General features: G+C 37.1%; 5 protein-coding genes across 5 annotated transcripts; 2 read left to right on the top strand and 3 right to left on the bottom strand.

Annotated features, from left to right (window-relative positions):
* Positions 440-2,882, bottom strand: LOC18596931 (endonuclease 1). Its single transcript, XM_007025692.2, has 9 exons — positions 2,611-2,882; positions 1,945-2,125; positions 1,747-1,854; positions 1,610-1,665; positions 1,440-1,523; positions 1,253-1,348; positions 1,066-1,130; positions 881-954; positions 440-757 (listed from the first exon to the last, which is right to left on the bottom strand). The coding sequence occupies exons 1-9, from the start codon at positions 2,734-2,736 to the stop codon at positions 633-635; spliced, it is 915 nt and encodes a 304-aa protein (XP_007025754.2). The 5' UTR covers positions 2,737-2,882; the 3' UTR covers positions 440-632.
* Positions 2,997-8,374, bottom strand: LOC18596932 (endonuclease 4). Its single transcript, XM_007025694.2, has 10 exons — positions 8,215-8,374; positions 7,832-7,965; positions 6,893-7,073; positions 6,653-6,763; positions 6,490-6,545; positions 5,736-5,819; positions 5,029-5,121; positions 4,609-4,676; positions 4,102-4,175; positions 2,997-3,279 (listed from the first exon to the last, which is right to left on the bottom strand). The coding sequence occupies exons 2-10, from the start codon at positions 7,958-7,960 to the stop codon at positions 3,161-3,163; spliced, it is 915 nt and encodes a 304-aa protein (XP_007025756.1). The 5' UTR covers positions 7,961-7,965; positions 8,215-8,374; the 3' UTR covers positions 2,997-3,160.
* Positions 8,856-11,499, top strand: LOC18596933 (quinone oxidoreductase PIG3). Its single transcript, XM_018123252.1, has 6 exons — positions 8,856-9,243; positions 9,449-9,628; positions 10,206-10,287; positions 10,370-10,477; positions 10,610-10,768; positions 11,060-11,499. Exons 1-6 carry the CDS (start codon positions 8,992-8,994, stop codon positions 11,254-11,256), a joined length of 978 nt encoding a protein of 325 aa, XP_017978741.1. The 5' UTR covers positions 8,856-8,991; the 3' UTR covers positions 11,257-11,499.
* On the top strand, positions 11,852-13,568 carry LOC108662585 (quinone oxidoreductase PIG3-like). The gene is made up of 5 exons (XM_018123253.1): positions 11,852-12,286; positions 12,424-12,603; positions 12,697-12,886; positions 12,975-13,133; positions 13,265-13,568. Exons 1-5 carry the CDS (start codon positions 12,035-12,037, stop codon positions 13,459-13,461), a joined length of 978 nt encoding a protein of 325 aa, XP_017978742.1. The 5' UTR covers positions 11,852-12,034; the 3' UTR covers positions 13,462-13,568.
* Positions 13,625-21,356, bottom strand: LOC18596934 (beta-galactosidase 8). The gene is made up of 19 exons (XM_007025696.2): positions 21,180-21,356; positions 20,984-21,079; positions 20,669-20,781; positions 20,485-20,551; positions 20,203-20,295; positions 19,896-20,039; positions 19,593-19,681; positions 19,369-19,474; positions 19,170-19,257; positions 18,260-18,378; positions 17,857-18,021; positions 17,514-17,713; positions 17,094-17,188; positions 16,241-16,350; positions 15,687-15,794; positions 15,221-15,331; positions 14,688-14,899; positions 13,949-14,276; positions 13,625-13,820 (listed from the first exon to the last, which is right to left on the bottom strand). Exons 1-19 carry the CDS (start codon positions 21,354-21,356, stop codon positions 13,710-13,712), a joined length of 2,532 nt encoding a protein of 843 aa, XP_007025758.2. The 3' UTR covers positions 13,625-13,709.

Raw genomic sequence — 21,367 nt, forward strand, 5'->3', positions numbered from 1 at the left:
CAATTTCTGACAGATGCTTGAACGTAAGCACATTGTTTGACACCTCAACCTTGAGGCCTAGAAAAAATTACTCTTGTGGAAATTTGGGTTGATATGTATTTGCCCACCAAAATCAAATGGCATCATGTCAATACAATTTTGCAGTGGTCATAGGAGAATTGGTAGGATGGTCGATGATTATTGTATCAGAAAAATGAACTTTGTAATGTTTTCTTTGATTCTTTGAGTTTGCAGTAGACAAATCATAACATAAGTTTTGAAGTGCTTTGCTGCTGCATTCCTTCTTTTGCTAATAAGAAAGGTAGGAGTTTGGCAACCATGATGTTAATTCTTGGTTATGCCTTTTAGTCTGTCAGAGGTAGTTCCCCATGCCTTGGCTGGAAAAAGAAATGCCAATTGTTTGTTCTGACTGTTTTAATAATGACACTTGGGGGGTTTCTAACATTAAAGATATTGCTTTGTTTTTTGTAATAATAACGTGAAATTATAAAATACAAATGAATAGATACAATGCTGATCAACATTGAACATACATGCATACATAAATAATGTTATCCTGACAAGTCAAATTCAATGATGTTGTGGTTAACAAAGCATCTGTCTAGTTTTTTGGTCTTTTGCTTTTGCATCTGTTACGTTGCTGCAGCAAAATCTTCCTCAGGCTGACCAAACACCTGGTTCAAGATCATGGCTAATCTAACTCCTCCTTGAGCAATCCTTTTCATGACAATTGGCATTCTGGAGTTAAAGTATTCATCTGTAACCAAAAAATAGGAAGAATTAATAGCACCTTCAGTCCTTTGCTTTCAGAAACGTACCTAATGTGCTTTTATTGGTGACATGTTCTGGGTTTCAATGCTTTACGCAATAGTATTCTTACCTGCCAGAGTTTCACCAGACTTTACGCCCTGGTAACCCCATTTGCAAGCTATGTTTATGCTCTCTGTAGCATACCTGCACAGATGGAAATGGAAGCTTGATTACACAGATTAGGCAATGGAAAAAACCATTTTCCTGAATTTTCCAGATGGGGTTGTAATTGTTTGAAAGAGGCTGGAAGCTAACTTGTCCAAACAAGGTAGAAGATCATCACATTCTTTCCATGATGCTACATCATCAAACCAGATCCCCTGTATGAAAGTAGCAATTAACGGTATAATACAGATACAAGCTAGAACTACTAGTAACTGAGTATAAATTCTAAAATAGTAAAATAAACGTGACTACAAGGAAGTTAACAAATTGAACTTACATCAGTGAGGTTCCCCACGATCTCTTCTTGAAGGCTGTCCAGGTTCTTTTCATAGTAGTCTGCAAGAGCTGTGAGGACGATCTCCCTGTCCCATACCTGTGAATTGTTGGAAATTCATATTTGAGTACCGTTTTCCCTTCAGGGGAAGGAATTGAACAAATATACAACCTCTGTTTTAATCACTCACATGATGCAGATTAGATTTGTGCCTAAACCAGCGCAACGCAATGGTGTTTCCTCCTTTATCACTTGTAAAACCAATGTGCATTGGCTAAAAGAAAGAATAAAGAATTAAACTCTCCAAAGCAAAATGATGATACAGAAAAGTATATGCTAGACAAGTCCACATATTTAAACCTGATGGACATCTCCCATGAAGTGTGACAAAAACAACAATGCCTCTGTCATGTTATCTGCAGAAACATAGAAGCCATGGTATTGAATCAAAGCATATTACTAGGAAACATAATATTTAATTCAGAGCAAGTCCTTACGTCGACGATCTGAAGTTCCCTCCCTGTAGTGCAAAAGCTGTGAGGTGAAGTTTTGGATAGCCCCAGTAACGCACATGTCCTTCAAGCCGTGTGGATCATGACAGTCCCCTAAAACGCATGATATTTAATTACATTATTCATAATTCAGGCGATTTTATGTCGTTTTATGACCAAAAGATTGCTGAGCTTTCTTCTTACTGGAATAGTCATACGTGCAAGCATCATCTGGAGTATCGATGAAGTGAAGTGAACTTGTCCATCTATACCTGTGCCAATGCCGGATTTGGTCGGGCCATACACAGAGGGACGACAGGTCTCCATTGGCATAGTGCGGTAGCAAATTTTCAACAGCTTCTGCAGCCTCGGGCTCTAAAAGACCCTATAAAATCGGGGCAGTAAATATATTTGTCAATAGTTATTTGCTCAGAGAAGCCTTTGAGTATTCTTTGACATGCTTTGCAGGCATGACTTCCAAATATGGTGCATGAAATGGTTTGCATTAAGATAGTGAATATGCTAAAAAGAAAGGAATAAAATAGCTTGAGCAACTTGGAAAGCTTGACCTTGGAAATGATTCAACAAGGGTTATCTTTATAATATTTTCCTATTTTACCTTTTGCCGAAAGACACAGGGAAAAAAGTCTCATGCAAGATAGCCAACTTGATGAACAAAACATGACTTTGATTTTTCAGTATTGTACTTCTCTTATTTATCATCAGATCGCAGGTTTATATAATATAGTTTCATTAGATTCGGCGTACTTGAGCAAGACCTGCCTTCCCTTAATGATGGAACTGTTTTGAATCAGACTACCAGATCAGAAGGGGAGAAAAGGAAAGCAATTAATGTACAATATATATTACCTGCGCAATCCGACATGTCAAAATGTGACCCTCTTTGCTCCAGCCATGGGTTCTGGGCAATAAAATGAAAGCCAGACCCACCAACAAAACAAACCCAAATGAAGACAACCTCCACAAGGTGATCATCCTCAAAAGTCTTTCTTGCTGCCTGTTACACCTAATGTTTTTGTTGATCAGTTGTGAAAACACAACAAACTGACACCATCAGAGTGGACATATTATATATATATACACACACACACACCTTATAACAGGTTATCATTGAGTGTAAGTTAGATATTTCCAGTATTTCACGTACCCTAAAAGTTGACCTCAAACACAAGCAAGGTGGGGCATATTCGGGTATCTGGGAGGTATCAGCAAAATAACAGGCCTAGAGTCAGCGATAAACATAAAGTACATTATCATTTCTTGCCCTGAAAGAGTTAACAAGGGGATAAATGATTAATAATGTTGGTACATAGGTCTCGTGTTGAGCAGTTTGAGCTATGAAAGATACTACAGCGGTCCCTACTTCATATTTTACAGATGACTCTCAGGTTATCTATCTTCATGCTCGAGCAATTTTCACTTCAGAAGTAAATATTCGGTTGAGCACTGCAGCAAGGCGAATCCCACCTTGAGCAAGCCTCTTCTCCACAATAGGCAACCGAGAGAGGAAATAATCATCTGCAGAATAAAAGAAGAATGCATTAAAACAAAGATTAGACATAAAATTTCATTAAGATAGCTTATCTGATATTATGGGGAAAGGTGATCAAGCAGAACATGACATTATCACTGCCTTTTAGCATGTCCTCATATCAACCATGGCAGGTTGCGTAAAAAGCTGTATTGGGTTGGCCATGTGCAGGAAAAAAATATTTATAGGAATGGTCAAAGAGAAAAAGATAAGAAATGGCGAAGACAAGCAGGGAGATCATCATTGGCTACTTTTACCAACATCCACGTTAGTTTTCTATCTCACAAAAGTATGTTTATGCATTCTAAAGGGCATTGTTTCAGCTGATACTTATATCCTGTACAACCTCATTAAGATGATGAGTTTGTTTCAAAACCAGGCCTGGAGTTTCCACATTCCAATGTTTTATCAGCCTTTAATATTTAGCAGCAAGCAGATCTAAACCAAGACATACATATGCACCTAAGATTTCAAAACTTGCTGGCAGATAACTTTTCCAAACATAGTTTCAGTCAAAGCAAGAGATATCGCATAAAATACAGGAACCAGATCTGTAATAGAGCAGGGTAAAAAGGTCAGTAATCCGGTCAGGCTTAGGCCAGTTGATACATAGAGCAGCAGTGATTCTGCCATCTCTCTCCAACAAGTTTTCACTTTGATCACCTTTCAAAAAAAAGAAAAAGTTTTCGCTTTGAACTATTTAACTCAACAACGGAGCAACGAGAAGTTCCATATAAGGATCAATTTTCATTTGATAAAGAAGTGCCTTACAATTATCAAAGAAGAAAAGAGGAAGAAGAATAAAATACCTTCTAAGGTGCTTCCAGGCGTGGCATTCCTGTATGCAAACTTACATGCCAACCCAACACTTTCAGAAGCATACCTGTATAACAGAGGCAATTTATTATGTCTACTGATGCCAGTTCCTTAGAGAAAATGCAATTACTTTCTTTGCCACTTAAAATATGGAAGTCAGAGATCCACTAAATATGTGTTTGATTGTTAGGAGCATGTATATCTACATATGTATATTTCCACTCAGGTTTCTTTGGCATCAGGGAACAAGCCTAACTAAAGAAAACATTTCTCTCTTAGGGATGCAGGAGTGAACCGAAATATGAACTGGTGAACATTTCATACAAGTGAATGGATTAATTTGTTATTAGACATAGGCAATCAAGCAAAGCATAGACATATAAACAGTTCTTTCAGCACTTAATGTGCTTTAACAATTCACATCACAGTTGGTATAGTTGAAGCAGTCCATCATACACATCAGAAAGAGTTGAAAGAAATATTTTGTGAGATAAACTTACAGGTTAGGACAAACTGCATGATTATATCCACAATATTCCCATGATGGTATATCATTGGACCAAGCATCCTATAGATGAATAAAGAAACATAAGAACAGCAGTTAATATCACATTGTTATATATGCATTCGCATAGGCATAGTTAAAAATACATAAACCCTAAACCCAAGCAGGGAAAAAGAAAATCCCAAAACAACAAAAAAGGGGCAGGGGAACCTAAACTTGGGTGTTTTGCTTGTATTTGTTAATTGAATCAAATACGCTGAACTATTCAAGACACTCAAAAGACACAAACATAAAGCCTTCTATTGTCTCTTGAGTTTATTTCAATAGTTTACAGCTTTAAAAGTAAACATAGCTTATCTGCTATCCATAATAGCTACATCCACAAAATGAACATGAAGGAAAACAAACTGCTTACTGTAATATTCCTCTGGATGGCTTGAATCATTATTGCAAGATCCGATCCATAGAATGTCTTCACTGCAGAATCAATAATCATGGTATCCCAGACCTGGAACAATGATAGCATTGGATAAATGCATACAGACAGAATATATAGGCCCCAAACACATATGCACACTTTCTCATGCATGAGTTTACGAGCATCTTTTGACATGAATCTCTTCTTTGAAAAACTTGTTAAAAAAGGGATATCTCCATCCAAACATTCTGACAAACAAGTCAGGCCCAAAGAAGAGCTATCACTGGATCTAACAGCGGTCAAGGAGGAGGCAAGGAGATGGTTTTCTTGACTGAGACGTATAATCACATCTCCAGCACCTATCATTTCCCTTTTTCCATTTTATTTATCTCACTATTAGAGAGCAGAAGTGACAACTGACAAGTTGGCTCAAAGTTACTTGTTATTGAATGGCCTCTTTCATGTCTTTTAACCAGCCATTGTTGTTTTGAGCCCCCCCGACCTCCACCATAAAAAAAAAAAAAAGAGAGGAGACAACTGCTTTTTGAGTTTTAACTATAGCATATAATGGCTACATAAAGACAGTAACATATTTGTGCATATTTAATTCGCTTCAACATCATTTTCCTGCTTATCACAGGGAAAAAGAAAAAGGGATGCTGGAGGAAGATGCACTTAAAAGGACAATGAAATGAAGTGCTCACATGGTGTAGATTTGTCTTCCTACGATACCAACGGACTGTGATTGTATTTCCACCTAAATCTCCTGTGAAGCCAACATGTAATGGCTGTAATCAGAAAAGAAAAAGTTATGTTGGAATGTACACTCTCTTTTTCCAAGAGAAATAAGGATACAAGCAATGCATACCAGATGGCTCTAAAAGATGGGTAAGAATTATTTATAAAATCATGGCTCTGCAGCCAATGTTGGCTCAAAAATTCACCATGATACCACATACAACATGATAGAGAACCATAACTACAGAAAATATTCATTGTACATACAACATGATAGAGAACCATAACTACAGAAAATATTCATTGTACCTTCCTAAAGTTTAGCATTTTAAAGATACAATAATTCGTTCTAAACTGATGGGATTTAAAGATTAAGCTGTTGCATTTAAAAACAATTGGTTTTCTTCAAGCACCCTTCCTATGAACCATGTGAGAAGACTAGTAAAAACACTGTCCGAAAAATCTGTAACACTCTTCTATAGATAAATCATGATAAATGAAGTAGGTTTACACCAACCATTTTTCTTCTTTTGAACTTGTTGATAAAGTAATAGTAGATTCGAAGAACATATTTTATGAGTTATCAATGATAATAAAACATATTCCTTAAATCAAGTCAGTCATTCAGCCTATTCCCATATATATGCAACTGCATACATTGTAGGATTGCATCTTTTGGAATTCCCTTAATTTCAGTGATACCAGCAGAACAGCACAAACCTGATGGACATCCCCCATAAAATGAGCTAAGAACATAAGTGCCTCTGTCAAATTGTCTGTCACCAACAGAAGAAGAGTCTCCATATAATAAACCATTGAGGGTTGAAAAATATTATGTCATAGCATGTGTAACTGTCAACCCAGGAGTACAAACAATACTTACATTTCAACTTGGGCTTATAGTCCTGATATGCTGAAAAGAGTTGGCTTGTATAGTTGAAAATTGCTCCAGTTACGCAAATATTTTTATGTCCAGCAAGATCATGGCAGTCACCTATAAGAATACCACAGCACATTATATAGGATAATTAATGTCTGTGGAGATGTCAAGCTCATGGATATTAACACTGAAAAATGAACAAAAACAAGCATAAAAAACATGACTATAAAACACCAAACTTACGGCAGTATTCATAGTTACACTTTAAATCTGGGGTGTCAACATAGTGTAAGGGACTAGTCCAGTGCCAGTTGTAGTACCACTTTATATCATCAGGCCAGGAGCATACAGATGCAAGCTCACCTTTAGCTGAATCAGGGAGCAGTTCTTTTACTGTAGCCAAAGCATCTTCAGTAAGATATCCCTGAAGGATCAAGAAGGGCATAATCAGATGAAATTGGCAACATCTTCTGACTCACAAGCAAACACACAAAACATCATGCCATCAAGAATTTCATTCTTTGTATCAAATTTCACAGATTCTCATGCGAAATGTGGAGTTGATAAAGAGTCTATGTTCATTGCGTGGTGGTAGTTTGCCTCTGTTTTCTTCTGTTGCATTTATGGCCCACCCTTCTCCTCACATGAAGCTGGTTTGGATTATATGATATTTCCTGCCTGCACACTTAATGTCATAGACGTTATAGGTTGAACCGTGTTTTGTGTTCATGATTATTGTTCTGATTTTTGACATCATAGGTTATCTGAACTGATAGTTTAGAGCTGATATCCTTCAGTTTGTGTCTCTATGTCTGATATTCAAGGCTTGTCCTGCCAGTTTGCATTTTGTACATGATGTCAAGACGACTTATGTTCTGTACAAGCAGACAAACTCTAGTCCCGCTTTGTCCTTTTGTTCTTCCTGAACTCTTCCAGATTCTCCTTTTTGGGATGATTAATAGAATATCTATTCTGATTGAGAAAAAAAAGAACCAATCCAAATACCTGAATCCATAATTTATTAAAGCTGGTTCCATGAACACTAAAGCTAATCATTGTTAATAACTGTTTTTTCCTTAATCAAGCACTATGATCTTATTGTTCAAAACATTTGGACAGTCCATAAAATATTCAAAAATCAAAATGCAACAAATAATACACAAAAGAAAAACGAAGTCTCACCTCAGCTATCTTGCAAACAGCATAATGACCCTCCTTTCCCCAACCAATTACCCCATGAACTAATAACATAAGAACAAGCACCCTTCCAATCCAAAGTAGCTCATGCGAACCCATTCCTCTAAAACCCATGAATTCTGTAAAGTTTCAAAAGACAACCTTTTTAAATGTGTTTTAAGAAAAATGCTCTATTTTTCATGTTGACACCTCTGTTTGATTGATAAGAAGGTAAATAGAGAGAAAAGAACAGAAAAATCCCATTTTGAGCTCCTTCATGAGTTTCAGAAAAGGGGAGAAAAGGGAAAAACTTTTTTTTCTTTGATTTGGAAAACTTAAAATGGTAACAAACATTTTCACACGAACCAAACAAAGAGAAAAACCAATACCGCAAAATATCTTGTCTTTGATCACCGGGAAAAGTGCAAACCCTGTCTTAGATTTTCGCGATCAGGGGCCTTAGTATCGTTTGAACGGACATACGGTCCAGCTTTACCTGAAAAGCAAGCATGCCTTTCTTCTTTCCTGTTCTTTCCCCTCTTTTATTCTTTTTCTTTCGTGGAGTTAAAACTTCAAAAAGTGAAAGTAAAGAGACAGCACTAGTAATTCTTTCATAATGACGGATAAAAAGATTAAAAGAATAGCCGAAGAGCGATGTTTCCTTCAAAAGAAAAAAACAAAACACTTTAAACGCTATTTTAAATACCTTTCAAACCTGTTTTAACACAAAGATCATATACTTACAAACACTCGCACTAGTGAAGGATAAGAATTGCAAAATTGATAAGAAAATATTATCAAAACAATCTTATATTATATTTGGTAAGGTAATAAAAAGTGAAAAGAGCATAAAGTTACTTATCTTGTTAGATAGAGGAATGGTTTCGGAGATGAACCAAAGAGGAAGTCTAAAGATCATGGCAGTCTATTGGTCCCTTTCAATAAGTACTTATAGTAAATTATTAAATTGGTCATTTATGTGGCTCACAAGTGTTGATCTTATAAACAATGCCGTAATAAAATCGCCATCTCTTTTCTCAAGAAAAATTAATGAACTTTAACCATAAAGTTCTTATTTTTATTCCAACTTATGCCCAGGACCCATTTCCTCTATTATCAAGCAAACTACAGAGTGCAAGACTTAGAGCGAAAATAAAAGCAAAGAAATGAAGGCAATAGTGATAACAACGCCAGGAGGCCCAGAGGTGCTGCAGTTGCAACAAGTTGATGACCCAGAAATCAAAGACGATGAGGTCCTCATCAAGGTAGAGGCCTCTGCTCTGAACCGGGCTGATACACTCCAAAGGAAAGGTGCCTACCCTCCTCCTAAGGGTGCTAGTCCTTACCCTGGTCTTGAATGTTCTGGCGCTGTCCTTTCTGTTGGCAAGAATGTTACCCGCTGGAAAGTTGGTGATCAGGTAATTGATTCCATTTCCTAGAAATATAATCCATTAGGGTTTGATTGAGAAGTTGTGATTTTTATGAATGATCCACTGTTTTTCACGAGGTGAGGTTTAAAGATTAGATTTTTAAAGGGTGTTAGGACAAGTGATATCGTCGATATCGGGCTGCAACTTCAGTGAGTAGTTTCTTGTATGTTGTTTGACAAGCTGCGTTACGTAGGTGTGTGCTCTTCTTAGTGGAGGTGGCTATGCTGAGAAAGTAGCAGTTCCAGCTGGACAAGTTCTTCCAATCCCACCTGGGGTTTCTCTCAAGGATGCTGCCGGTTTACCTGAAGTGGCTTGTACTGTTTGGTCCACTGTTTTTATGATGAGTCGCCTATCTGCTGGAGAGACATTCTTGGTAACCTCTTTATCCACTACTTTTACCTATATAAATCAATCAATCTTGTCCTTAATGTTGTGTAATGCTTGGGTTGCTAGGATAATGGATATGCTCTAATGAGACGTTCTCAATTATAATTGGATCTTGTAGATACAGCTGTGTATCCCAATTTTCTCCTCTGATACGTACTTTATTGTTGTCAAATGTTTTTAATCTAAGGTCTACTGAGTTACAACCTAATACATTTAGGCGCGAAGTGTATGTCCAAGTGCTTGAGTTTTGATGACATGTTCATTCCTCCTATTTCCTTCTGTCAACAGCATATGGCCTGTCCATCAATTAGCCTACTGTCTTTCAAGATAGCATAGGATTTACTTGTCCTTATGACCAGCAGAGAATATCACTGAATGCTTGAAAATTAACTTGTTTAGGTATCAATTGAAAGAATTTGGTGCTTGCATTAACAATTGTTTATGATGCCTGACTAGATATTCAATATATTTTTCTGTTTCTATGCTTCTTTGTAGTATCTCTGCAGCTTTCTAGTTTGTGATCCATTGCTTAACATGTGAACTCACTGGTATTGGAATCTCAGGTCCATGGTGGTTCTAGTGGAATTGGCACTTTCGCAATTCAGATAGCCAAGACCAAAGGAGCAACAGTGTTTGTCACTGCAGGTCTACCTGCAATTATGAATCAATCATAAATTGTTTGTCTCCCTGTATTTTTATATTTAGATATTGTAGTGTTGATCTCCAGGGAGTGAAGATAAATTAGCTTTTTGTAAGAATCTTGGTGCTGATGTGTGCATCAATTACAAGACAGAGGATTTTGTTACACGTGTTAAGGAAGAAACTGGAGGGAAAGGTATCTCTTTAGTTTGTGATTGATTGTATCTCTTGTCTGCTCTCCGAACTGAAATTGTTGCTCTAATATTAAGGACCCACTTTTACTCAGCATTTACTCATTCAATTCAACTTCTCAAATGTTCAATGGCAGGTGTTGATGTGATTCTGGATTGTATTGGAGCAGCCTACCTTCAGCGAAACCTGGACAGCTTAAATTTTGATGGAAGGCTTTGTCTTATTGGCTTCCAGAGTGGAGCAGTCACCGAAATTAAACTGAATACTTTACTTCCAAAGCGCCTTACAGTACAAGGTACCAGAAAACAAAAAGAACATAAAGCAGAGGACTTATTCTTTAGAAAATATGACAAACCACACACACCTCCACAGATGCATCCACCATATCCATGCTTCCCATTTCCCTAATACTAGAAAATAATACTGCTTCAATGTCATTCTTATATTCCACATATCTTGCATCTGCTGCTAAAATGGTTACAACACAAAAAACTCCACTATTCATTGTAGTGGGCATGCTAGAAGCATGTCCTTTTTAGATCATAGAACATTATAGGCTTATGTCATTTGATGCTTTTGTATTCAGGGGCTGCCTTACGACCAAGAAGTCATGAAAACAAAGCAATGGTTGTAAATGAAGTGGAGAAGAATGTTTGGCCAGCAATTGCAGCAGGCAAGGTGAAGCCTATAATCTACAAATCTTTTCCCTTATCTGAGACTGGGGAGGCTCATCGGCTCATGGAAAGTAGTGACCATATTGGGAAGATACTACTTGTTCCATGATGTTGCTAAAGGTCTTGTCTTCTATTTGGGACAATGGTGGCTCGTTTAATGATAAAATGAGCCACTTCTGAATCATGTTTATGTAGTTTATTTTGTGTATGTCCTTGTGACCTAATTTAATCTTACGAAGATGAAAATCATACAGAACTGATATGTTGTGAAGGATTTTCAATACTTGCGAACTGCGTTATCTGAGAAAGATAATAAAAACTAGTTGCAGCATTGTGGATTGCATTTAGTTGACCTTAACACTGTAAATTCGAAAAATGATAAGAGTAATGCACATGACTATCAAAAGTTTTGACATATTGAAGGAAAATCTGACATTTGAAATTCAAAGATTGCACTTTTGCTTAGGCATTGGATATCTTGTTCTAAAGTGCAAGTTAATGACTTGAGACCAGATAAAGGTAAAGAAAACAGCATCAAATATTTTTTAAGTACAACAGTTAGCTAGTATTAATTTCCTTTGCAAAATCAGGTTACAAAGCACCAACATGGCAACATCTCTTAAGGCAATGTGGGATAGAATAAGGGGTTTGGACAAGCATGCGTTGACGGGGGAAGGGGGGGAGGGTGAGAATAATTATTGGCCAGTTCCAAACAAAAACAAAGTTGCAAGCCAACGCTTTGTTTAAACTAAATCATAAGAACAAGCCATTTTCTATACAGTCATTAAGAAGAACATAAACTAAATAAAATTTAGACTTGCGAAGTCCACTGCCAATAAGTTATAGATACAAGCAAGCGGTTTCTGTCAAAAGACTCAAATCCAGCGATGAAGGCTATAGTTATAACAAGTCCAGGTGATCCAGAAGTATTGCAGCTACAAGAAGTGGAAGACCCCAAAATCAAAGACGATGAAGTCCTTATCAAAGTTGAGGCTGCAGCCCTGAACCGTGGTGATATCTACCAAAGACAAGGCTTTTACCCTCCACCCCAAGGTGCTAGTCCTTACCCTGGTCTTGAGTGCTCAGGCATCATTCAATCAGTTGGAGAAAATGTTTCTCGATGGAAAGTAGGAGATAAGGTGAATTCATCTTTAAGCATACCTATATGTATATACATATACTCATATACTGGTGTCTTGCTGCATACAAAAGTCAAATGCCTAAACATGAGCTTCTCTTTTAATGGTTTTGTTTTATTTTTCTGTTATTGCTAAAGGTGTGTGCTCTTCTAAGCGGAGGAGGATATGCCGAGAAAGTGACTGTTCCAGCAGGGCAAGTTCTTCCTGTTCCATCAAGTGTTTCATTGTCGGATGCTGCCTCTTTCCCAGAGGTAGCTTGCACAGTCTGGTCAACTGTTTTCATGATGAGTCGGCTGTGCGCCGGTGAAAGGCTTCTGGTAATAATAACATATTATCCTAGATCACTTTTACTAATTTCTGATGCATGATGATAATCTATGCTAATAATGTTAAGAATTGATCGGATGTAGATCCATGGGGGCTCTAGTGGAATTGGTACATTTGCCATTCAGATTGCAAAGTTCAAAGAAGCAAAAGTTTTTGTCACAGCAGGGGATGAGCAAAAATTAGCCTTTTGCAAGGATCTCGGAGCTGATGTCTGCATCAATTACAAGACAGAGGACTTTGTAGCCAGGGTAAAGGAAGAATCAGGAGGCAAAGGTATAAATTATATCAACATCGACCTTAGATTCTTCAACATTGTAAAGACCAATGTGTTCTAACTAAAATTTTCCCTCATCAATGGCAGGCGTTGATGTTATTCTGGATTGTGTTGGAGCAGCCTACCTTCAGCAAAACCTTGACAGCTTAAATGTTGATGGCAGGCTTTTCATCATTGGCTCCTTGAGTGGATTTGTTGCAGAAATAAATATCGGAACTATATTTGCAAAACGGCTAACAATCCAAGGTAACCAGACCCTTTACTCTGTATTTTGTTGTATGGCAATGAAACCTGGAAAGATTTAGTTTTCCAGCCGTGTAATGAAAGAAAAAACCTTTTAATCTGATATAAAATCTTTCGTTGTTTTGATATGCCAGCGTCTGCCTTGCGAACTAGAAGTATAGAAGAGAAAGCAGCAATTGTCAGTGAGGTGGAGAAGAATGTCTGGCCTGCAATCATCTCAGGTAAGGTGAAGCCAGTGGTTTACAAACACTTCCCACTAGGAGAAGCAGCAGCAGCTCACCAGCATATGGAAAGTGGCAAGCACATTGGGAAAATACTGCTCATCCCATAATATGCTGAGAATAATCTTGCAGCTTGTTATAGGTTGAGATCCTTTTGTCAGAATGCTGGCTAATTCCTGTCTGCTTTGTTAGTATGAGAATAATTTATCTTCTGTCTCGATTTTTTCTTCTCTATGTGTAAAATTTAAAGCATACATTGGTCATTCTTAAACATTTTCTTTGCATAAATCGATTTTTTATGAAAAGGAAAGAGAAAAGAAAAAAAAAAAGGAATTCCATAGCGATGAGATTTGGAATTTCAGTCACTGCATAGAGCTTCAATTGCAAGGCTTTTCAGTATACCAGGGCAAGGGTCACCAAGGTTTGCAGTGGAAACGGGTATCGAGCACTGCTCCTGACCAATGCAAGCCTACAGATTCAACCACGGAGATGCCAAAGAAATTTGACAGATTAGCTTTTGCACAACTATAGAGGCTCAACTAAGCAATTTGCAGTTAAATGTGTATCTAATATGTGTAAGGAAAAGTTGATTCTTACCTTCTGAACCATAGATATTATGTCTGCATGACAAATTCCCCTTCTGAATTCACCACAATTTCCTTGTGGAGATCCAAAACTGGCAAAGTTAATCGAAGCAATGCGCCATCCTTTTTCACAGGTCAGTCGAGCTTCAGGAGTTTGAGACATGAAGCCTAAGTTTGGTTTCCAAGAATCAGCTGGCAGAGGATCTTTCTCAGATACAAGTGAACAAATCTCTTGCCCAGTTCGTGTCAGCACAGAAATCTTTGTAGGGTCACCACCAAGCTCTTCATGAAGGACTAATAGGTTCTCACCAGGATGTACCCAAGAGCGTGGGATATGATATCTGGACAGCATGATTAGTTCTTCAGGAATGGCAATTATATATTAGGATCAGCAACATGAGAGACACAGCTAAATGAGTCCATCAGACAGAATAGTGTATTTGCAAATGATTTGCACTTTGCATGTAGAGCATAAGAAGCAAACAGTTTTTACACATTGAATCATTTGCAGAATAATGGTTAATAATTAATTTATCATGCAATGATTTTTTTTAAAGAACTCAGTTTTTCAATCAATTTTCTGTACCTCAATATTCTGGACCATAGCATATATTCCTCAAACAATAACAAGCAAAATGGACCTCAATAGTATCTTGAGGTTGATACGTGACCAACATGATTAGCAAGATTCAATACTAAATCAAATCCAGAAATTTACATAGGATCAAAATCAAATGTTTCATAAAACTTACAATGTCTGAGCAGGTTGGCCACAATTCTGTTGACATTTTGTCGAATCATATTCTCCTCTGTAATCACAATTCTTGGTACAACCTTCAGATGGTGAGAGATAGGCAGGCCAGTATCGTCCTATGCTCTGTCCATTAACCCAAGCTTGACCCTTCCCCATGCTAGTGAGATTTAAGGCTAAAGGACCCTTACCTTCAGGAGCAAGGAAAGTAACCTGAGGACAAGAAACAGAATATCAGAATACAAATGCTCCAGCCAACGGTTAACAACCTGGTTGGAGTAAAATGATGCATTAGGGAGTATCCAAGGTATATAACTGCGTTATATCTGTTCATGAAATATGCAAAATAAAAATGGGGTTAACTGTTAGTAGATCCTTGGCAAGCGACCTAGACAAGAAAATTTATCATTATGCAACAATTTTTATGTTAGTGTTAAATGCATAGCATAGTGTCATCTTGAGTTGAGCCAATAAATCAATAGAAAATGGCACTTCGTACATGTTCTGATTCTGATTATCAAATCCTCCGCTTACCTTGTACCATATCAAAGTCTTGTTAACAGGTGGAATACTCCCCTTTTTCCACAGTGAGCTATTTGCAAGACTTACTTTATCTAGTCCAAGGTATTCTCCCTCAAGTCCCACCTGATAATAGTGATTAATAGCATCAGAATCCTGGGTAGAAAATTCCATTAACAGTGAACAAATAATTCCTTTGCCCATTGGCTGCTCGAAGCAGTTAGGAATCCCAACTAAACTCGGAATTGACACTGTTCCAGTACAAGATCTTCTTGCAGAGAAGCGTAGAATGAGATCTTCTTCCCATTTTAAAACAAAGGAAAATGGGGAAAGAACATTGAAAAGATCATGATCTGATAGGATGAAAGCAAGGGGTTTACATCTAAATTAATTTGCTATTGTGCAGCCAAAATTCTTCTGAATTTGCAACACATGATAATTCAATATCCCAAGATAATTTTGTCAATGCACAGACTTTCACCTGATAAGTCCACTCTCCAGAAGAAACATCATTCTTCCTGTTCCATGGGTCAACAAGAACCACTGAAAAAATTCCTGCCCCTTGAACATCGAACCATGGTCCAAAGTTCTGAAGCATATAGAAGTAACAAGCAAATCAGAAGTTAGTAATCCTTAGTGCTTGATAGTTGATATCAAAGACACCTTAATAAGAATCTAGATGCCTGGTTTAATAGTGCTCCAGATAGTTGGTCAGTCTAATCAGAAAGAGGGTCTGGAACTGAATCTGTAGGACAATTATCAGATCACAGTGTCAATTAAACGTAAAAAACTGCCTTTGCCTGGATAGGAAGGTGATAAGTTCTGTGAATGTTAAAATGACCTGTATTGTTTGTTAGCAGAATATCCTAATCCAACTTCCCATTAAAAGTAGCTAACAAGTTCCTATTTGTCCTTAAGGTCTTTTTGGTTACAATAGAAATACCATAAAGATTAACAAAAACCCTCACTAAATGTTACCCAGAGGTCTCTGTCTTAAGTTCTCTATGATATCTTAACTGAAGAAATTTTGTTTACCTGTAGACCAACCATCATACTCAACATATCCAGTGTATTATTTCCCTCAACAAGACTAATTTTCTCACTGATCAAAAAGCTTGCATCATCATGATTACCATATCCAAATGCTGTAAAACATAGAACAGAAGGAACATCAAGTAAAAGACAGCTTCAAAATTGATCAGCATGGAAGGGTGTGATGGAGAAATGATGGGATTGGATGGGAGAACATTGAAGAATTTAAAGTTATATTAAATGAATTGAAGGAAGAAATATGATGGATTTACAGCAATAAGTTCCTGAAATTTTGTTTTATGAGAGATTAATATTAAATTGGTTTTACAGCACTCAACCAGCAAAATTGAGCATAGTGGTTGTTCAGCCTTTTGGTTTCCCTTTTTGGTTATACCATGTCCAGATTACAACGTTATAACAATGAACTCATTCTCCATGATCATAGCTTCCAGAACAAAACATGAAAATAAGAATGAAAACTTTGATATTGAGATAGACAGATATCAGGTTGTATGATGGGACATGCAAATGAAACTGGAAAGTTGATAGAATCGAGCAAAGTGCAATGAACCCCAATTATGTACTCCCAAGCACTTTGCTATTACAATGTACATATAGAAATTTATGAACGAAAAAGTAATCAGAACAAGATAGAACGGTGAATCCAGAATGGGAGAGCAAGAAAGTTTGAGAACATATTGAGACCACCTCTATCACCATTTGAAGGGTCTTTGAAGAAAGAAGCTTATTTCGGTGGAGAAGAATGTCACTGAGTTTCATATCAAGTAAAGAATTGGCTAAAGAAGATAAAAACAGTAGGCAGAAATTATTCCACTGCAATCAGTACAGTACATACCTACAAGCCTTTTGTTGACAAAAATAAGTGCTGCATGTCCCAAACTTTCAATAAGCAGGAAGACCTCTTTTGATTGATCAGGCATGATATTTATACTGCCAAAGCCAATACCATGAACCATTGTAAGAAAGAAGGAATCTAAAAGTAATGAATATAGTGTAGTAAAAACATCAGAGAAAACATGCAGAAGGAGCTCATCCCAATTCATCAAATAGTCAGTACACAGAACTGAATCCACTATCAGAAACAAAAATCATTTTGACAAAATATAAATAGATGCAAAAATGATGATACTGTTTCAAGTAAATTTCAATAAGCTCCTAAATTTGGTCTATCGGTCGCTCTCTCTTTATCAACAAAAGTTGGAAAGCTATGACTACTTTTAAAATCAAGAAAGAATAAACAATATGAGTGATTTACCTTGTTGTGTACCATAGGTAATCGCTAGTGTCTTTTGTTGTACTGATCTGCTCCAATAAACGTGATTCTGTAAACGAGTTATTGCCCCAAACACCTGGTTCTTCGTTATACCAGCTCCATGATGATGCTGACAATGAAAACTGATTAACAGTAGTTGTTTGAGCAAATGAGTTGTCACCGAAGTTTCTTTGTGACACAACCTTCAATCAAGGAAAACAGTGCAAGGAAATAAGGTTAGCGACATAGTAGCAGAAAGATATGGGAAGCCAAAAGATTTCCACGATGAGTTTAGAGCAGATATGTGTTACATTGAATCATATAGATAACAAATTGCGATCTATACCTTTGCTGTGTTAAAAATGACATTCTTACAGTCTGGAAGGATGCTTACAGACCAAGCTGGAAGGAAGTACAAATTTCCATTAAATGTAACATTTGCATCCAGATTGCTGTCATAATTAGCAAGGAAGGCTGCACAGTCGTTGGAAGATTTATAGTAGATATGTGCCTTCAAAGTTTGAAAAGGAAGATGACAAAAGTATGTCAACATGATTACTATGAGAGAGATGGACAACAAGTGGTAAGAACAGGTAATGGCATGAAAACCAGAAAAAAAGTTCAATAATGTACATCAAAAGAGGAATCTGCACCAAAATGTCTGCTGTGATCAGAGGGCAGAGCTATATGTTTCTCATGTAAAAGAGAGAGAGAGAGAGAGAGTAACATGTTGAAACATCTAAAGTTACCTCTAGATTATGACCAAGCTGCTGGTGAGTTGGATCAGAGCTGATCAAATACTCCTCACAGTGCTTTATTGCCAAGTGCAGGTCACGTAGGTGGCCCCATTTTGGCTGTCTAATAAAACCTGTGTGAACATCGAAAGGGTATTCCTTATGTAGTTTGAAATATAGATTTATTGGATAATCACATCTATAAGCAAACCTCTGTGGTAGATGGTCCATCATCATTCCACCCTTGTACTTACTAATCGGAGAAAGAATTGGTTCAGCTGATATATAATGGTTTACACTATCCAAGGCAGTTATGAAACTGAATTTCACTTGATCAGGAAAAGGAAAAGGAATGAACGGAACCAAAGCAAATAAAGTGAAAGATATGACTCCAGAACCTCAACAGTTTTTCCACCAGGAAATTAGTTAATCTAAATAATCTAAGGCCATATGTCCAACTAAACTGGCAGGAGAATAAAGCTCCTTGCTTTTTTAACAGATATCTAAAATGTTCTTTTTCTTCTTCATCTTCTTCCTTTTTCATTTCACCATGTCCAAACCTGATGGTCTGAACGAATCTTGACTGTTTTTAAGAGGTGGACGATGAAGATGTATATAAAAAGGCCCTTTCACTAAAGGAAACCAGGTTCCACTCAATAGCACTATTCTTGTATGGCAAACCAATGATCATATTCCAATAGCTTATGATGGAAATTTGTAAAACTTCTTGAGATGTGAAGCAATATTATAGAAAGTTCATGCCATGCAATGGAAATATTCTCTTGATTTCTCTCACATTCTGCCATTACTAATCGTTATACTACTCCTTATGAGCCTTTTCTGGAAGCCAGAGGCAAGCATCATCCGAAAATATTATGTTTTTGGACAGATCAGTGATACATGAACCAAATAATAGAAAATTTACCATATTCATCTATTGGGGCATCATAATCATAGCTTGTTGCAACAAGAGGACCTCCAGCTGTTCGTCCAAAGTTGGTTCCACCAAAATACTGCAGGGTTCGGTAACAAAAGATGTTCATACTGTTAACAGACTGATAGGTAAGTTCACATGTCTACCAAGTTGCAAGTTGATAAAAGAAATAAAACTCCTTACAGCTCACCATATAGTAGTTGTGAAAGGCTCCACCAGTTTCAAAAAAACGTGCAATGGCAAATGCAAGGTCCTCAACAGGTCGATGAGGAATTGGATATCCAAATGACTTAAACCTGCATCTCAAACTTTTAAGATGTTCACTTTTCTGCTTTAATTATATAGCATAGTACCATTGATCGCAATGACTTAGCAGAATTAGGCAATCATGTCAGATGGGCAAGAGACAATTACCATCCACTGTAGTTCTCAGTCCACATTTTCGGTTTTGATGGGGAATTTGGAGTGAATCGATCACAATAAAATCCATTGCATGTGTTTATCTGCAGGCAGCTTCTCATTATAGAAAGATTTACTTAAACTGTTAACTTTCCTTAGATGCAATTAGTTAGCAAGCAGTACTTCTGCACCAGCAAAAGTGATGTAATTTCATACAAATGTTAAGCATGATAAATGTTGAAATCGATCAGCCCTAGGAAATGGATATAAGATACCAATACCATACCATGCTATACACCATGCAAATGTTTAACTTACAATTGGATCAGGTGCATCTTCCTGTCGGCACATCACCCAAGGCACTGTTGTATTAAGACTGATAGCAGTTTCTGCAGCCCATTTGACATATAATTCTCCTGCAATCCCATATGCCCATTCAACAAGCTCATATTCGTTTTCAACCTGTTACATGATATATATGAGAAATGAATTCTTCTACACAGTCCAGAATCAACTTATGTGATTATTGTTTAGTGAGCTTTACAGAAGAAAGAAAAAATTATCACAAAAATAAACATGAAGTTGTCAGTAAATCCAGTACTAGAACTGTATGTCAGTAAATCACCTGAGCAAGAATGATTGGCCCTCCTTGTGATGCAAAGAGATTCTCTTCCTTCATTAGTCCTACAATTTTGGTGAGAAAACGCAGCATTTCTCTCTGTATTAACAACAACAGAAAAACACCTAACTTACACAAGAATATCAGGTGGATAAGGACTGGTATGCGTCATTCAAAATAAATGTCTTGCTATAATGACTGCATGTAGACAACTACCAAAACTAACTTTGGGACATAAATTTAGCCTTACTGCTTTACCAACACACACAAAGAAGGAAGGAAAGATACCTTGAACATATCATTTGTCGTACGGAACTGAATTCCAGGAATGAAATGCAACCAAAGAGGGAACCCACTGCCATGAATAAATATAACATAGAGTTCAAAAATCGTTTCACCTAAAACTAGAGGGGAAATTCTTTTCTTCTTATGACAGAAGCTTTGAACAAATAATTAAAAGGCTATTACAGACCCATAATTCCATTCAGCACAAGCATATGGCCCAATCCTCAGATGAACCAGAAGGCCAGCTTCCTGCACTGCTTTCACAAACTTCACCAGGTCAAACCTGCCTTCAAAGTAGTACTGCCCAAAAAAAGAAAAAATTTCTAAGTAACTATCTTACTAACCAAAAGAAAAAGAACCAGAAGTAATAATTTAAGGAAAAAAAAAATTGCCAACATGCTTCAGAGTTCAGACTAGCTGAGACTCCTGGCAAATTAAGTAATCCCAACATAAATGGAAAATGCAAGTGATGGTCAAGCAAACATTTGAATCTAATGTATACCTGCCCTCTAACCGGTTCATGATAATTCCAGAAAACATAAGTCTCGATCACGTCTAATCCCCCTTCCTTGGATTTCCTAATAAGTTCCGGCCACACCTATAAATTTCAATCCATGTTAATTATCAGGAATAAAAGAAAACTCACTAAACAGAATATAAGCAACAAATGTATAAATAAATGGACATACAAAACCAACCTCTGGGGTGCTTCTAGGATAATGGATAGAACCCGACTGCAATACCCTCCTCTTGCCATCAATAACCAGTGCTCTATGATCATATGTGACTGTGGTAGATAGCACACTCTCAAAACAGTAACTCACAAAAACTAATACGAGGACTAAAGCCAATGACAATGGTTTCTTGGTATCCATAATTCTATTCA

This window comes from Theobroma cacao, chromosome 6 (assembly GCF_000208745.1).
Source record: "Theobroma cacao cultivar B97-61/B2 chromosome 6, Criollo_cocoa_genome_V2, whole genome shotgun sequence".
Classification (NCBI taxonomy): domain Eukaryota; kingdom Viridiplantae; phylum Streptophyta; class Magnoliopsida; order Malvales; family Malvaceae; genus Theobroma; species Theobroma cacao.

Coding starts and splice junctions, on each gene's coding strand:
- LOC18596931 (XM_007025692.2), bottom strand. CDS start 2,736: ATGATCACCTTGTGGAGGTTGTCTTCATTTGGGTTTGTTTTGTTGGTG. Junction 1,666..1,746: donor GGGAACTTCAGATCGTCGAC/GTAAGGACTTGC, acceptor ATGTTTCTGCAG/ATAACATGACAGAGGCATTG. Junction 758..880: donor GTCTGGTGAAACTCTGGCAG/GTAAGAATACTA, acceptor TTTTGGTTACAG/ATGAATACTTTAACTCCAGA.
- LOC18596934 (XM_007025696.2), bottom strand. CDS start 21,356: ATGGATACCAAGAAACCATTGTCATTGGCTTTAGTCCTCGTATTAGTT. Junction 20,552..20,668: donor TGTGCTGAATGGAATTATGG/GTCTGTAATAGC, acceptor TATTCATGGCAG/TGGGTTCCCTCTTTGGTTGC. Junction 15,332..15,686: donor CTGGAGAGTGGACTTATCAG/GTGAAAGTCTGT, acceptor CACTATTATCAG/GTGGGACTTGAGGGAGAATA.
- LOC18596933 (XM_018123252.1), top strand. CDS start 8,992: ATGAAGGCAATAGTGATAACAACGCCAGGAGGCCCAGAGGTGCTGCAG. Junction 10,288..10,369: donor AACAGTGTTTGTCACTGCAG/GTCTACCTGCAA, acceptor GTTGATCTCCAG/GGAGTGAAGATAAATTAGCT. Junction 10,478..10,609: donor GGAAGAAACTGGAGGGAAAG/GTATCTCTTTAG, acceptor GTTCAATGGCAG/GTGTTGATGTGATTCTGGAT.
- LOC18596932 (XM_007025694.2), bottom strand. CDS start 7,960: ATGGGTTTTAGAGGAATGGGTTCGCATGAGCTACTTTGGATTGGAAGG. Junction 6,546..6,652: donor CTATAAGCCCAAGTTGAAAT/GTAAGTATTGTT, acceptor TGTTGGTGACAG/ACAATTTGACAGAGGCACTT. Junction 5,122..5,735: donor GGAAGACAAATCTACACCAT/GTGAGCACTTCA, acceptor TCATTGTTCCAG/GTCTGGGATACCATGATTAT.
- LOC108662585 (XM_018123253.1), top strand. CDS start 12,035: ATGAAGGCTATAGTTATAACAAGTCCAGGTGATCCAGAAGTATTGCAG. Junction 12,604..12,696: donor GCGCCGGTGAAAGGCTTCTG/GTAATAATAACA, acceptor GATCGGATGTAG/ATCCATGGGGGCTCTAGTGG. Junction 13,134..13,264: donor AAAACGGCTAACAATCCAAG/GTAACCAGACCC, acceptor TTGATATGCCAG/CGTCTGCCTTGCGAACTAGA.